The 16135-nt window shown below is 51.5% G+C and overlaps 1 protein-coding gene across 1 annotated transcript in view; it reads left to right on the top strand.

Annotated features, from left to right (window-relative positions):
• The window catches only part of Tgfa (transforming growth factor alpha), an 84736-nt gene that overhangs the window by 22440 nt on the left and 46161 nt on the right, over positions 1 to 16135 (top strand). Inside the window, 1 exon segment of the mRNA XM_048416497.3 lies at positions 13202 to 13255. Within this exon segment, the coding sequence (XP_048272454.2) occupies positions 13202 to 13255 (54 nt within the window).

The following is a 16135-nucleotide window of genomic DNA, read 5'->3' as shown; positions in this document are numbered from 1 at the left end:
TTGCGTCTCCCGCTCCTTTCATCGTCTGGTGTGTGTGTGCTTGTGTGTGTGCATGCACATGTCCATGTGGACGCAGTGCCCTCCGAGACCAGCAAAGGGCATTGGTTCCCAGGGAGAAGGGATTACCAGTGAGCTGCCTGCTGGGGTGCTAAGATCAGTATGCACTAAGCCACCTCTCCACTGTCGGTTTAACCACTATTAAACATAAGTTACAAGTCCCTAGTTGACGTTAAGATTCACATGTGGTATTGTACGTTACACAAGCTTGGAAAGATTTATAATGATGATTGCTGCCCGCCACTGAAGCACCATTCAGTGTGGGTCCAAGGCTTCACAAGTCCCCTGCCTCCTGCCCCCCTTCCTGACTTCTTAGCCACCATGGATCTTTTCAGACCCCTGCACTCGTCTTTCTTGGTTCACGTAGGGATTCCCAGCCATTTCCAGCCCAGCTTCTTTTACTTCTGGAACCTGAGGGTATTCAAACTCCCCTGTCTCTTGGTAGCGTCATGAGCTGTTTGTTTTCATTGCTGTAGAACACCCCACTCTGTGACCACCACTTATCCCCCACCTGTGAGGGACTTGGCAGCGGTGTCTGAGTTCCAGTCATTGACGGACAGCTTCTCAGACACTCTGCTGAAGGCTCACTTTCAACTCTATGGCTCTACCCCATGGCAGGATTCAGGTGCCCAGGCTGTCGTCTGGGGTGGCCTCATCTCCTCAGCTTCTCTGAGATGGGTCTGACTGATAGGCTGAACTTGAGAGCACTCCGAACAGGGATAATCCAAGACCCTTGGCCTATTGCACGCTCCTCTGGGCTTCAACATGGAGTCCTATCTCCTTCCCTCCTTTCCCCTATGAACTCCCTGTCGTCATGAGATTTGAATCTTCTTCAGCAAACATCCTATGCTCTTTCCCTGTTCTTTCCCAGCAGAAGCTGAAGGAGGGGGGCCGGCAGGGAGTTCCTGCCTCACCTTCTATGGCGTCTTCCATAAACCTGAAGGGTTCCAGCTGTGACTCTGGTTTCCTTTGCAGTGTTCTAAACTACCGTTAACAAAAGGCACATGGCATCATCTGTCCCCAAACTGAGTGGGCAGTGTGCCCAATTCCTTACCAGTGTCTCTAGAGTCCACAATGAGACTTGGGGAGCATGAGTCAGAGCATGGAAGGCACCAAACGGTGTTGCCACGTGTGACCATGACAACCCAAGTGGCCTGAGGACAATACACCAGGGTCCCCAGGCTGGGCTGTGGACCAGGAGAGCAGAATGTTATGTGCCTTGAAAATCCGGTAGCCTCTGGAACGGCCTTTGTTTGTGGCTAGTCAGCCTCAATACTACACGGGCAGGCTTTGTGCCCTTAAACCCAGATGCTTTGGGTTCATGGAAAAAAAGTGAGACAGACAGGCGCAGACAGATGGACATGGGATGGGGTCAGTGCTGGGAAGAGCAGGGGCGCCCCATGCTCTCCAGGGAGGGAGCCCCATTGTCCCAGTATAACCCCTGGGAGACCATTTGCCAGGCTCTGATGAGGTTGTCGTCAACTCGTGTGACTGTACCTAGCTCCTTCTATGTGCTGGCTCCTTCTACTCAGGCACGGCTTGGAGCTGACTGACCTAAAGTGAAGGCATCCTCCCCTTTGGGGTCCAGAAAGTCTAGAAGAATCAATCACATCCTAAGAGGAACAAAGTCCCATGCACTACAGAAATTTGGTACTCTTGGCCTACCCTCTAAATACCAAGAGTGGCCCTTGTCATTGCCACAGTAATGAAACCCGCCCCCTGTGAGGGTCAGAGGACCCTGGAGGAGTGTATTGCCAATAGAAGAAGCCCTGGCTGGAAGTGGAGGGGATTGCTAGTCAGGGTCCTCTAGCGAAAGGCAGTAAGCCAGATGTACTCCCAACCCCCTCTTCCTTCCAGCGTGAGCTTTTCTCTCCTGTCCTTTCCCTTCTCTTCTGGAACCCTACCAGTGTGCAGCATAAAGTGGGACCAACAGAGCTTCAGGGCGCTCCCCACAAGCTGGTGACCTTCTAGGGACTGCTGCTGCTTCTCTGTGACCATGCCTCCTAATCAGCCACTTAACTCCTCGTCCCTTCCTCCCAGCTGCCTTCATACCCAGGCTAATACTGCACTGATCTCAATCCTGACAAGTTATATTTACATCTGTATTGGCCGAAAACCTCCGCAGGGTGGTGCCAGGGGTGTTCTGAGTCTCGGACAGTGGTGGTGAGAAACGCGTTTGTTGCCTACTTGGGAAATGGAGCAAAGTTCAAGGGCTATTTTCACATCCTTGAGAACTTCCAAGTCCCTGGCCAGGTGGGATATCTACACATGGGCTAGCCGCCGAAAAGAAAATATGCCCGGCTAGCTCAAAGTTATCATTAGTCTAATTATGTTGGGTGGTGTGAGGCTCGAAGGATGGTTTGAACCACCACATGCCAGGGAGTCTGAGATGTTCCAATGGACCTCACAGATGGGGAAGGGACTCATACCATCTATGTTGGACCTCGAAGACTGGAAATAGCTTCCACATTTGCTGGCAGCAAGTGTACTCTGTCAGTAGCAGCAGGGACACAGAACAATTCCACTCTTAGCAACCCAAGAGCTCCCTTCATTTTTCCATTCAGGTGAAGCCAGATCCTTGGCTTTGACACAGTAAAGATTTTCAGGGTGAGCCAGGATGAAACAGAACTGGGGTTTTAAGTTATTTTCAAATATGGAACTTTAGGAAGCTCACAAAAAGATACATCTGAGCGTGGGGGAGTGGGCTTCTCTGAGAGAATCCCTTTCATAGCGTTTACAATAGTCATACGCAGGATTTGGGTGTTTTTGAAGCTGTTATCATCAAAGGGTAGCTAAGGAACCAGAGTGAGGTCACACGTGGTTGCTGAGGACAAGATCACACTTGATAAAGGAAAAGTCTAGATCATAGAGCTACGGGAAGGTAGCCTATCGCCAGGAAAAGTCTAGATCATAGGGCTATGGGAAGGTAGGCTATCGCTACTGTAAACAAATAGACCTGTTAGAGAGTCCCAGAAAATGGAAGAGTAGTATGGCCCTGCCCAAAGTCCTACATGTTCAGGCCATAAGCCTGGCTCACTGTTCTGCTTACGGATGTTTTAAACCCTCCCAGCAGGTGTGCACTGCGCTGGAATGCTTGCTTCTTCCCTAGCGAGGGGCTTTCGACGCTGGAGTGAAGGCCTCCTTTCCCTATCTTTCTATGCTGCCCCATTCTCTGCCCTGTTTCAGGCTCCAAGGCCTTGGGCCGCCTAGTTGGTACTAAAGCCTCGACTACTTGAGCCCCAACCCTGTGTCTGCCCACTCCCCCAGGCTGTTTCTCATCTTTCTAGGACCCTTTCCAGAGACGCCTTGATGTCTGACTCAATGGCAATCAGCTGGCATGGGCTTTCAGAGCACTCAGTGCGGCACAGTGTCTTTGCCATTCAGCCCTGGTAGAGTCTGTTGGTGAGTCAAGATTTGGGGACTCCTGCCAGCCCTGATACCTCCCCGTTCCAGGAACTCAGGGGGTGGCTGGAGGAGCCCCTGAGGAAGAGGAAGCTTGACTCAGGACCCATCCCAGATCCAGAGATGGGCTCCCTCCTGGCAGAGAAGGGCATGGCACAGATCTTGCAGATAGGCCTTGCCAAGGGCCTTCCTTGCCCCAGGACACACACACAGCTCTGAATCCTGGCAAGTAACCGATGGAGCCAGAGCTGTGTTGTCAGGTGTGTGTGCTCCTCAGCCAGCACCAGTGAGCAGTACAGTGAGTTGTGCCCGTGAGTGGGTGAGGGGTCAGAACAAGGAGAGGGTCTTTGTGGCAGTGCAATATGTCTCGGCTCACACATGTGGCCTTAGGAATGGAAGTGTCTCGGTTGGGCAGGATGGGTCTCCAGCAAGCACCTCTTCAGCCGATTCACACTGTTTATTTACCTTGGCCGCTTTCCAGCACGTCAGGATGCATCACCTCCTCTTGCAATCGGGTCAATTCTCTGCCAACCTCATGTCTGTGATGTCACTTTTAGGCATTTATTAATTAGGACCTAAACTCGAAACAGCTCAAAGGACTCGGCAAACATTCACACTTGACCTTTGACACAGGGAAAGAAAATTACTAAGTAGCTTTTATAAATCTGAGACTATGAGGTCTGGGCTGTGAGAAACTGGGAGAGAGATGGTCCGTGTGTATGATCCAAGTGGGATCCATTGCTGGTTCTGGTCATGAGCAGCCGGTAGCTCGGGGAAGTCAAAGGCCCTAGTAACAGGCATGTGTAGGAAGCAGGCATTGAGCTGGGCTTGGGAAACTAGATGGGATGGATAACACAGGGAGCAACTGAGCTAGGGTCTTTAGGCAACCTGGACCAGCTGGATGTCATCGGGAAGAAAGAACAGGAAGAGTGAGAGCATCAAGGACCTGGCAGGAACTCCACTGATGCTTCAGTGTGGCTCCCCTCTGTGGGGATCCCTGGGCACACACTGGGCACACTGGCTTCCATGGAATCTGCTCAGGACTCCTTAAAGTCGTCCAAGTGAGCTGAGAAACTTCCCTGGGAAGATCAGGTGTCCCCGGGGAGAGAGGAGGACCTCTGCATCATGACTTTCTATGAGACAAGCTGACACCATTGAGTAACAGATACATTCATTTGAACGTCAACCAACCATAGGTTCTGTCTGTGGCTGGTCAGCCTAATCATTCGACAGGCAGGCTCTGTGCCCGCAACCCCAGTGCTTTGAGCTGGGGCAAAGAGTGAGACAGACAGGCACAGACGGACAGACAGGACATGGTGGGAAGAGCTGACAGGCACAGCTCCCCTGGGGCAGGCCGATCTCCTTACCCCCCCCTTGAGCTCTTTCTTCAGAGACCATTTCTAGAGTTCACTGTGATGGTTTTTAAAAACTGGAAGGGTGGCTTCTTGCAGGAAAGGGACTGTGGACTGTGAGTAATGAGCCTCTTTGTCCCCAATCTCTCCAGCACCTAACTGGCACAGTAATAGACACTCAGTCACCACTTGAATGGTGGTCAGAATCTAAGCGTGCTCCCTTTCCCCTGAAATCTGAATAAAAAAGAAAATCTATAAATGCAAGAAGAAGGGGGTCTAAGCAGAGAATTCTGGGGAAGGGCAGTTTTCTGGACCCCCGCCCCCCGCATGTTCCCCTCCATCACCTCCAGCTTCCCTCCCAATAGGGAGACAGACTTCTTAGAGAAATGCAGTCCAACCAAAGTGGGCACCAGACGTCAGGCCAAGTATGGGGATAGTGGTCACAGGGAACACCACACCACTGGGACAGATAGATAAGTGGGACAATCTCAAAGCCACAGGGTGGAATAGGAGGAGTGAACTGAAAAAGACATGATTGTTTGCCACGGTGAGCCGGACTTTGAGAGGCAGATGTGATTTCCACAGGGGGGTGAGGTAAGCCAACATGAGAGAGTGGCACGTTAAAGACAGCGCCACTGTCCGTGCACACATACAAGTCACGTGGAGTTCAGGGCACAACGTGCTGTTCTGAAGCTTGTATCAGCTGTGATCCGGGTGACTGGCAATCCATTGGCCTAAGCACCATCGATAAGCGCAGTCAAGTGTGGTGGGGCAAGCCCCGGATCCCAGCACCAGGGAGATGGAGACAGGAGTATCAGGAATGCAAGGTCTTTCTTGGTACATAGTAATCTGAAGGCTACATTAATTATTAAAACCCACCCTGTCTCTAAAATAAAATAAATGGGGAGAAACTCTCACTCAGTGTCCTACAGGTTTCAGGAAAATCCCTTAATTCTTGTGTCACAAGGTCTTTGTCCAGGAGACAGAGTCTGTGGCCTTTTACAGCGAAGAAAAAGAGGCTGCCACAGCTCCACGGAGGTCAGAGTTGCAAGGCCCCCCACGCATGACAGCCGCTAGGATAGGCAATGGAAGCAAACAGAGGAGGTAGAGGTGTTTGGGTGCAGTACCAATGCGGCCTGGTGACTGTGGGGGGGAGGGAAGGGTGAAGCTTTGCTGTTCGTTGGGGAAAAACTAGCCTTAAACTGGTAACCAAGGACTACCTTGAAGGAAGATGATTCTTCTTCAACCTCCAATCTTGCGCCATCTATCATGCCTGGCTTTTCTGGCTGTGTATTTTAAATCTGACTCAGGAGGCCAGCCCGGGCTGTGAGCTGGGGAAGGAGCTGGTATGGCTTGTGGCCTCCTCTGCCCTCTCTCAAGTAGCAGCATCCAGAGCAAAGACAAGGGAAGGCCTTGTCAGAAGAACCGGTTTGGCATCTGCTGTGCTATCTACAGAGGTGCTGAGGCCTGGACTGGGGAGACCAGGGATGCAGGGATGGATGAAGTGTCTGTGTGGGGGCTGATTGTGTTGGAGGGCTTGGGCTGGATTGCAAAGTAGAGGGAGGGGCCGACCTGGTCTTCAGTCCAGCCTAGAACAGGAGGAGGTAGAGGAGAATGTGAGTTTAATTTTGACCTTGTGACTTGGAGAGCAGGCCCTGGTGGAGGGTGGGGCTAGAGTTGGTGTTAAGATGATCTCAGTGACTCCAGCAGCTCATGCCATAGGTGTCTACTGCAGTGTGATAGTGGGGACACCGCCGCTGCCCCGTGTGTCTCAGATGTCTAGAGGGGAGATCTCAGATTTCCTTCCTTCCTCCCTCCCTCCCTTCCTTCCTTTCTTTCTTTCTCTTTTTGAAGACTTACGTCTTAAATTATGTGCGTGAGTAAACCTGAGTGTAGGTACCCAGGTACCTTTGGTTCCCCTGGAGCTGGAGTTACAGAAGATTGTGAGCCACCTGACTTGGGTGATAGGAACCAAACTCAGTGCCTCCGAAGGCAGTACCTGCTCTTAACTGCTGTACCATTTCCACCCACATCCTTTCCTCCTACCCCTCTTTCTCTTCCTCTTTCCCTCCCAATCTGACCCTCTTCTTGCTGTTATGTAATTGTTTGCTCAATATTTGACTCATTAATATAAGTAGACTGTTACCTTTTAAATCCTCAAAAGCAAGGTTGGTGCCCTAATACCCTTGGGCTTTAGCCAAGTGATCCTGGGTCTCAAGTAGTCCCTTGTTGAAGTCTTTTCTGGACATCCTGAGGGAGAGCAGGGTGGGTGGCCGTTGCTCCTCCTCTGAATCCTGGGGAGTTCTGTGGACTGAAGAGGCAATAATCAGGCAAAGCAGGTCAATAGGCAGACACATCGCGCTGTAAGGAAGCGACATGCCCACTTCACTTCACCTTTGCCATAGTCCCGTGAGGAGATTCTATTCCTGTTTGGCAGAGGGATTTCAAGGCTTAGTGAGCTTAGAGTGTGTCAAAGTCTCCTGGGCACAAACACAGGTCTGCGGCAAAGTCAAGGCACACGTGAGTCAGAATTTAGAAGGGGCAGAAGCTATTGTGCCCGGCCCCTCTGCTGTCTTTCCACCACCCTGTCCCTAAGGGTCTCTTCCATCTAGAAGGATGTAGAAAATTCCTATGAGCTCTCAGTGACACTGGAGGGGGAACTGTGACATCAATGCCATAGTCACCAGAAGGCCACCAGAAGATAGTGCCTTAGACTCGCCACTGTGCAATTAGCTGCTCGAAGAGCCCAGGAGAGTAGAACAGGCATCTGAGGGACCCAAGGCCACTGACTCTCTTGAGACCTCTGGATAGATTAGCAAGCCATCAAGTCTGTACTAAAGATGTAGAAGTGGGAAGTACGCCGATCTGATACCTCATCCAAAGCCTGATAATTTCTATAAAAGCACCCCTTGCTGAGGCTATGTCCAGACAGTCCTTATGCCTGATCCTCAATTCCAGGCTGCGGACTGACTCAGAAGGGGTTAAAACACGGCCAGTTGTCCCCAGCTAGCTGGACATCCCTCTGACTTCGTAGCTGCCTGTAAATTGGAGACTCAGTCAATCTCAACCAACTCTGCCACCTCAAGAAACAGTCCAAGATTGAAAAAGATGTAACTGGCCCAGGCATGGTGGTACAAGCTTGTAATCCCAGCTCTCAGGAGGCTGAGACAGGAAGATTGCTGTGAATTCAAGAGCTGCCTGAACTATGAGGCAGAAAAGAAGGAAGAGGGAGAGAGGGAGGGGAGGGAGAGGAGAAGGACTTGCTGAGGAAAACAAGGTCCTAGACAAACCTAGGCTCTGGTCTCCTGTCTGCCTGCATTCCCCATCCTAAGCGTGCCCGACCTTAGCTGAAAGGGAAAGGGGGGTTGGGGTTTTGGGGGTGGTGTTTTTTATTTTTTGGTTTTTCTTTTGAGTTTCAGTCTCAAGTGGCCCATCTGTGCTAGAATTCCCCATGTAACTGAGGATGGCCTTGAACCTCTGATGCTCTCACCTCAACTTCCTGAGTTTGGGGGCTACCACATCTGGTTTTATGTAGTGTTTGGGATGGAGCCCACAGTCTGGTGTTCTGCTGGCATGTCTTCTCCCCTCCAAAATAGGAGCATCATACAGACTGTAAACCTACAGTCCAAAATCCACAGTGTTTTAAGTGCCCACGTGAGGCTTCAAGCACAAGATTCCACATCTGACTTTCTGGAGTGGGTCACAGTCATCAGGCAGGTACCCTAAAATTACTGAACCCAAAGACACCGAGTCTTTGGATATATATATATATATATATATATATATATATATATATATATATATGAGACAAATGAATTTTCTGTTTAGACTTTGCTCCTGTTTCCAAAGTATCTCAGAGTCTAGATACAAATATTCCAAAATAAAATTCCAAAATTTAAAAAAAATATATTGGGCTGGGGAGATTGCTAGATCATTAAAGCGGTTATCCTGCAAGTATAAGACCCTGAGTTCAACCCCCAGAACCCATGGAAAAAGCCAAGTCTGGAGTCAGGCTCCTGGGACTCACTGGAGCTCCAGGCCAGGAAAATGCCCTGTGTTCATACAAACTAACAAGGGACTGGAAAGATGGCGGTCCAGCACTTATAAGTGTGTCTCAGTCAGGGTTTCTACTGCTGTGACAAAACACCAGGACCAAAAAACAAGTTACGGGTGTGTGTGGAGAGGAGATTTATTCAACTTCCACTTCCACATTGCTGTTCACCACTAAAGAAAGTCAGAGCAGGAACTCAAACAGGGCAGGAACCTGGAGGAAGAAGCTGATGCAGAGGCCACAGAGGGAAGCTGCTTACTACTGGCTTGCTCAGCCTGCTTTCTTACAGAACGCAGGACCTCCAGCCTAGGGATGGCACCGCTCACCATGTGCTTCCCCCACCCCTGCCCCATTGAGCACTACTTGAGAAAATGCCTTACAGCTGGATCTCATGGAGGCACTTCCTCAACTGAGGTTCCTTCCTCTCTGATGACTCTAGCCTGTGTCAGGTTGACACAAAACCAGGCCGTACAGAGAGAGAGCACTTGTTGCTCTTCCGGAGGATCAGGCTTTCAGTCCTATGACCCACATGGGAGCTCACTGCCATCCATAACTCCAGCTCCACTCTGCATCAGGACCCATCTCCTGGCACAGCACTAACGTTTGCCAGCGAGTTCCCCACCAAATTCTCTTCCCGGATATCAAGGCCCAGCCTGATCTGAAAGATTACTCTGGAGGTAGGGTGACTGCGGGAAGAGCCTTGTGTCCCATGGGGCCATCTGTCTCGTGACTCATTCCTGGGCTCTTGTCTTTCCAAACACCTTACCTCACTGTCCCCAGACTTCTCCCTGTCCTGTCTGGCCAGTTCCTCCAAGGTTCCTCTGCAGCTTTGCCTGGTATCCTCAGGAGCTTGTGCACAGCACCTCTGGGAGCAGAGCCAAGTGTAAGCTGACACCTCTTCCCAGAGGAGACAGGGAAGTTCTTCTCTCCTGGGGAATTTATGGGTCTGTGCCAGCAGGGCCTAGGACCCAGGTTACCCATTCACAGGTATTCTTGTGCCACTGGGAGCCCTGTAGACCTGGTGCCAAGCTGCAGAGTCCCAGAGGAGGCTACTCACCTCCTTCTTCCTTGGTTCCTCGTCTTTTCCTCATGGTTTTCCAACTCCAGTGAGATAGAGAGGAAGAAGGGGAGACTAGCAGTGCCCCCAAGTGTTCATGCATCCCTCTGTCCCACCCTAGGCCAGCTCCTGCCCACCCCTCCCCTGTGCTGTTGGTGAACCCACGGCATCGGCACCCAACGGCACCTGCCGTGACCATGATCCACCTCCACATCTTTCCTCGACGCAGAACTTCGCCCAATCTTGTCCTTCTTCTAAAACCAGGCATAATCTTGTCCTTCTTCCAAACATGAGATGCGGAGCTCTTGCTAGGTTCTCACCGAGCAATCAGGGGAAGGACAGGAGCTAGGAGAAAACACAGGCTACAACAGAGGGCAGGGCAGTACACACTCACCTCAACTGGTGTAGCCAGGAGCCTGAAGATGCCCCTCTCAGGACTGAGCATTACAGCGGAATGCTTCCATAAGAGGTGATTGCCAAGTGATGGCAGTTGAAGTCTGAGGGTCCTGTCTCAGACAAAAAGCTTGGGTTCCTGCCCAGACTGTCTATCTCAGGAGTGGGGTTGAAGTATGGATGCCCCTGCTCTGGGACCCAGGGGAACCGGAGTGCCCAGCCTCTCTCAATGGCATTTCCCGCTTTTCCATCATGGCTAGGCTTGAGGGTGAGAGCTGCATTTCTGCAAACTCCCAAAGCATGGGTTAGCCTTGTTTGTCACCTTGTCTCTGTCACAAGTTTCTGAGTGGCAGACAACGGTATTACAAGCATGGTGAGTTCACCCTTCCTCGAGGGCAGGCCCTGGGTCCAAGGTCTGTGTTGGGAACAGAGACCAGGCTTCCCTAAGGAAACACTTCCGTTATGTGTGGCTTTTCTCTCAACACCACTCTCCGCCCTCCTTTTCTGTTTGAAGACTGCAGTCGGGGTTTCCCACTTTGGAGCTATTTAGACAGACATGAGAATGAGATCCTGGCAGGACAGCCATGAAAGGATTCCTGTCCCTGAGGGAGGCTAGCTGGCTGGGTGGCCCTACAGCCTGCCTTCCCATCCTCAGGACCGGCGCCAGGTGGCTTGGATACTCAGCCTAGAGGAACTTGGGGCTCCCGCCTGCTGCTGAACCTGAGCCTGAGCCTGGACTGTATCTTTCTGAGCTCTGGCGGTGACAGCCAGCTCTGTGGCGGCCCCTTGGCCTCTCAGAGCCTCGTGTCTGCCAAGGCCACACGTTCCTAGAAGGCCTTCAGACACTAGGCCACATGTATGGGGGCTTCTGGCTCCCCGGGGTATGCAGGTGGACCAGCTCAGGCCTGGCTTGTGGGGAAACTGAGGAGATGAGGCTGTAGCCTCTGGAAGACCTCTGGGCCTGCCAAGTCTGTGGGTTAAGTCAGGAGGGTCAGATCAGGTGGAAACATACCCGCTGGTGTGCCATGACCAGCCAGGGCACATCCACTCAGCAGTGTCTTGCACATCGCAAGTAGGAAGACTCAAGTTTCAATGTAGCACAGAAGTTCGGGCAGATTTCTGAATCTTTAAGCCTCCTGTGTCCTGGGCATCCCCATGGGCAGGGGGACTGGCAGGAACTTGCTTCTAGGGTGACAATAATAGGTGCCCACAGCGGCTAGAACAAAGTCAAGGCATCATCATGTGAACTGGGGGGACAGAAGGTGGCTATGATTCTCACCATTCTAGAATCACAAAGAGAAATAACATGTTGTTCGTTCCTCAGAGGAACACGCGTTCTTTGTGGCCATTAATTACTTCCTGAAATGCCTTCTTGAGTTTGGCAATTGGCAGCTGGCAGGTGAGAAGAAGGATGAAGGGGCTTTGTGCCAGGTGAGGGACGGGCCCCAGCGCACACCCGATCTCCTGTCTTTCCTCCAGAGGCTGGCAGGGCCAGACTCAGTGTTGGGTTTGTGCTATTCGCCCTGACAGGGAGGAGATGTAAGAATCACTCAGTGGTTTGGGGACAGTTGCTGACAGGCTGGTCATGCTCCCTGTCCTGAGGTATGCCAGGCATCTCCATGTCAGCCTTGACTGGTTACGGGTCACTGACTGACTTCAGCCCAGAGTGGTTTGTGGCAGTGGCCATAGCATCAGGACGTGACTGTCCCACAGTCTGAAGGTACAACCCCTAGCTTTTTCTGGCTCTGGCAGGAATGAAACCCTGGGTGTGAACGTGACAGATGTCCCTTTGAAATGTGTCTGGGGAATCCTAGGAACACGTGTAGGAAGGGAACACCTCCTCTGAGAAACGGGGGCCCACTATTGGACCTCAGAGGTCACGTGGGTCCTGTGCTTGTTAGAGGGGCGGAAAGACCTAACTTGATTTCTGCAGTGGCTTAGGAAATCAGTCTTCTAGAATAGTCTGACTGAGGCCCAGCCTCCTCTGCAGGGCTGCCTGAGGCATCTCTTTGCCTTTCAGATCGGGGAAGTTAATTCATGATGATGGCAAAACTCACAAGAGCTTCCTTCTTTACGAGAACTTACTGCTCTGTTTCTAGAAACGTCCACCACTATAACATGAGGGCACATGGGGGTCACCTGTTGGCAGAGGTGGCTTTACGGATCACAGAGAGGCCCTGCATGTGTGCCTTGCTGTGTTGTCTTGGCCTCTGTGTTTCATGAGGGAAGTCAAAGGGAACCTTGGTTCCCAGGGCCCTGCATACTGCCATCACGGGGTTTCCATTCATGGGTCATTGACCCTCTCATGCTCAGCACCTAATGAGACCTGGACATACCTGAATGCACCCGTGACATATCAAGGAAGAACACAGTGACAGTTCTTCCCCACTGTCCTCAGCCAGGCTCCTCACACATCCTGACTGCCGTGGTGCAACGCTCTTGGGGTCATCCTCCTTGGCTGGGGGGCAGCCAGTCCTGGGGAAGCAACGTTCCTTACTATGTTCCCAGCTATGTCTCAGTGCATTGCTTCAGTTGCTGCTTAGAGGGAAGCCTATCTGCCCCTGTGTGAATATGGGGGGCTGTACCCAATCTGTGAGTACTCTCACACCCAAAAGAGAACCCCAGCAGACAGAAAACTCTGCAGCAAGCGGGGAGAAACTGCAGCCAGAGGAGAACACTATTGCTAGTTCCCTGTGCACCTCCCACCATGAACGTATCTCCCCTGGTGTTGGCACAAGGGGCCCTGCTTCCATTTTGCACTGAGCCCCTCAAAGAAGGTAGCCAGACACACTTGTTGGCCCCTTAGTAAAATTCTGAAGTCTTTGCCTGATCCCCAAGGACGTTCTTTTCTGAGGAGACACTTACCTGCCCTCTCTGCTTCCCCCACAGGTATCGTGTTAGCTGTGTGCCAGGCTCTGGAGAACAGCACGTCCCCCTTGAGCGGTGAGTCCATCCTCCCTGGGTGTGCATGGGGTGTGGGTCCTGCCTCACTCCTGGAGAACCCTCTCCCTAGGACACTTGCCTGTCCTTGAACCTTCTGCATCTCCTCTGGGCAGGAAGAGGAGAGCCTACTAGAAGGCCTTCACCAGGGCCTAAGGGGACTATGCAATCCCCTCAGGGGCAGCCCATTCACAGAACCCTTCACCTGTTTAGACAGCCAGTGTGGCAGGTGAAATGGGCCTGCAGGACCCCAGAGCTTGAAGCTGTCCATACTTTACCAACCGTGTGTTGACTGGATTTCCGAAGCTCCTGTCCATTCCTGCCCAAGGACTGTTGCTTATTTATTCTCCCCCCCAAGCGCCTGCCTATCTCCCCCGTCTCTCTCAGCACTTCTGAGGGTTGGAAGACAAAGCCCTCACCATCTCCATGTCCTTCTGTTTCACGGGCTCCTAACTGGTGGCTTCTGTTTGTAGACGGTAATGGTTGTCTTCGTGATTTTGATTTCTGCTTTTCCTGTGTGTTGGGATACAGGAGTATGCATTTATTAGGTACTCTTGTGTGACAAGCACGCACCCACTAAGCCATCTGGCAAGCACCAGATGCCATAGCAACATTTACAGCCTGGCCTTGAGGGGACTTGGATATGAGACCAGGCGGGAGTCACCACTTGTTCTGGTACCTGATGGAAGTGCCTCCAGGCCGCTGCATGAGGCTGAGATGCTGGCTTGTGACCCTGCCTTGCACTCTTCTAAAGCAAACTGTGCACCTGAAGCATGCAGGCTTCAGGGCTGGGTCAACCCTGCTGGCTACCGAGCCACTCGGGTGAGACAGGTTGGAATGGTGGCAAATGCTGAGGTGGCTGTCAGTGGGAAGGATGCTCGTGACTGTCGTACCCCTTCAAGTCTATTCACATGGACAAAGAGAGTCTGGTGATGTGAGTTTGATCCCTCAGAGCCCTGGAGTGGCTCCTGCTGAGCCTCCTTGAAGTGCTGTAGGCTCCCTTGGCAGACCTGATCACTCATGCAGAGAATGACAGGCCACCCCCTTCTGATGCCTCAGTTCCCACTCCCTCTTCTGGATTTTCTTCTGAGGGAATGTGCCCAACATCAGTAAGTGTTTAGGATTTATCCTTCTCACACAGAGGCCCCCCAAAGCACGTCCACCCCCTGCTATGCTGCCTGGACTCTATGATAACTGAGCACCCATGGAGGCTCAGGATGGCAGGCCAGAACAGAGGCCACACTGCATTGCACAGAAGGCCCCAAACCACATCCCCTCTGGGGACAAGGGAGGTGGCTACCTGTCTGACCTCTGACAGCTCTCAGTTGGCTGAATGATTAGATGTGGGACTGGTTCTCTTTTGTTTTACACACTCTAGAGCCTGGGTCCTGGGACTCGGGAGGAGGGGCCAGGAGTCAAGTTCAAACAGTGATGACTATGTCGTGGTCACCTCTGCAAAGGCCGAGGTTGGGTGACTAAGTAGGACTTGCCTGCCTCACTTTCTCTTCTTTGCGGTGACCTCATCTATAGGACTGCTAGGTTTGTCCCACTCCTCTCTGCCATCCCCAGGGCTGAAATTCTGTGGTGGGGGTAGCTTGAGTGTGCCTTGCACGTTCAGGTACACATGTGCATAGGTGTACATTTGTTCATATGCTCGTGGAGACCAGACGACAGCTGTGGGCGTCATCCTTTGAAACATCGTCCATCTTTTCTGAGATAGGGGCTCTCAGTGGTTAGGAGTGGTTGGCCAGCGAGCCCCCGTGATCCTCCTGCCTCTGCCCCTGAGAACTGAATTAAAAGAACTCAGCAGCCTCCTTATTTTTTAACATGGGTTCCAGGGATTGAACTCACATCCTCATGCTTAGACGTAGGTACTCATTGACTGAGCCGTCTCCCCAGCCCTCAGTGTTAATTTGTGATTATTTTGGTGTTTTCTTATATTGTCTGATACATGTGTTTTTTTTTCTTAGTGATTATGTTGGTGTTTTCTTATGTTGCCTGATACATGTATATTTTTTTCAGGTGAACTCTGTTTTAGAAATTTTATTCATTTATATACTGAGTGACTTCAATATCTGAGTTTTCCTTCCTGGGTATTAGTGGGCTCATATACTGAATTCCTGAAGCATCCACTAGGTGTTAGGATGAGGAACTTCAGGATGGTAGCAAATGGGCCCAGCTCTCACTTTGTTGATTGGAACCAGAAGCCAATGAACCTACATTTGGTTTAATATATCCCTGAAGGACAATCATGCCACAAGGGCCTCTGGCAGACCTAGGGCGAAGCCCCCCAGCATTACAGAGCATTGTGGAGAGAAAATTTCAGGCTCCAAGTGCCATCAAGGGTGGGACCCCAGTTCAGCAGAACACAAGGTTTGTCTTTGTCTTTTTTTTTTTTTTTTTTTTTTTTTTTTTGGCTTTGGACGAAGCATCCATGCCGTTAGAGCAGGCAGTTGCCCTTAGACTTTCTTGGTAAGATCTTGTTTTGTTACTTTCTCTTAGATCCCCAAATATGGAGGGCAGAGGGTGGCAAAGGTGTGAGAAACTGAGTTGCATCAGTAAAGGCTTCACGGCCATTTATTTTGGGTGGAACAGTGGAGAATATGGGGCCTTGGAGAGAAGGCCAGGATCCTGTGTGGGGCCCACTTGGTTTCAGACTTTCCAAGTTCCTGAGCAGGTTAGTCCTCAAGTGTTTGCTTAGATTAGTTTCACATCTGTGGGACCGGGCTGAGTGATGGCCTGAGAATCTCCACATGGCTGTCCTGGTGGACGAGGAGAGGCCTTGGAGGGCTCCTGAGGATCCCTTCAGGCTTTAGGGAGCATTGCAGTCAGTGAGCACCTCGTCGTAAGGCCTGCCCTGAGCTGGGTTGAGAAGTGGTGCTG

This window comes from Myodes glareolus, chromosome 6 (assembly GCF_982192425.1).
Source record: "Myodes glareolus chromosome 6, mMyoGla1.1, whole genome shotgun sequence".
NCBI lineage: Eukaryota > Metazoa > Chordata > Mammalia > Rodentia > Cricetidae > Myodes > Myodes glareolus.
This window is presented reverse-complemented; position numbering and strand designations above follow the sequence as displayed.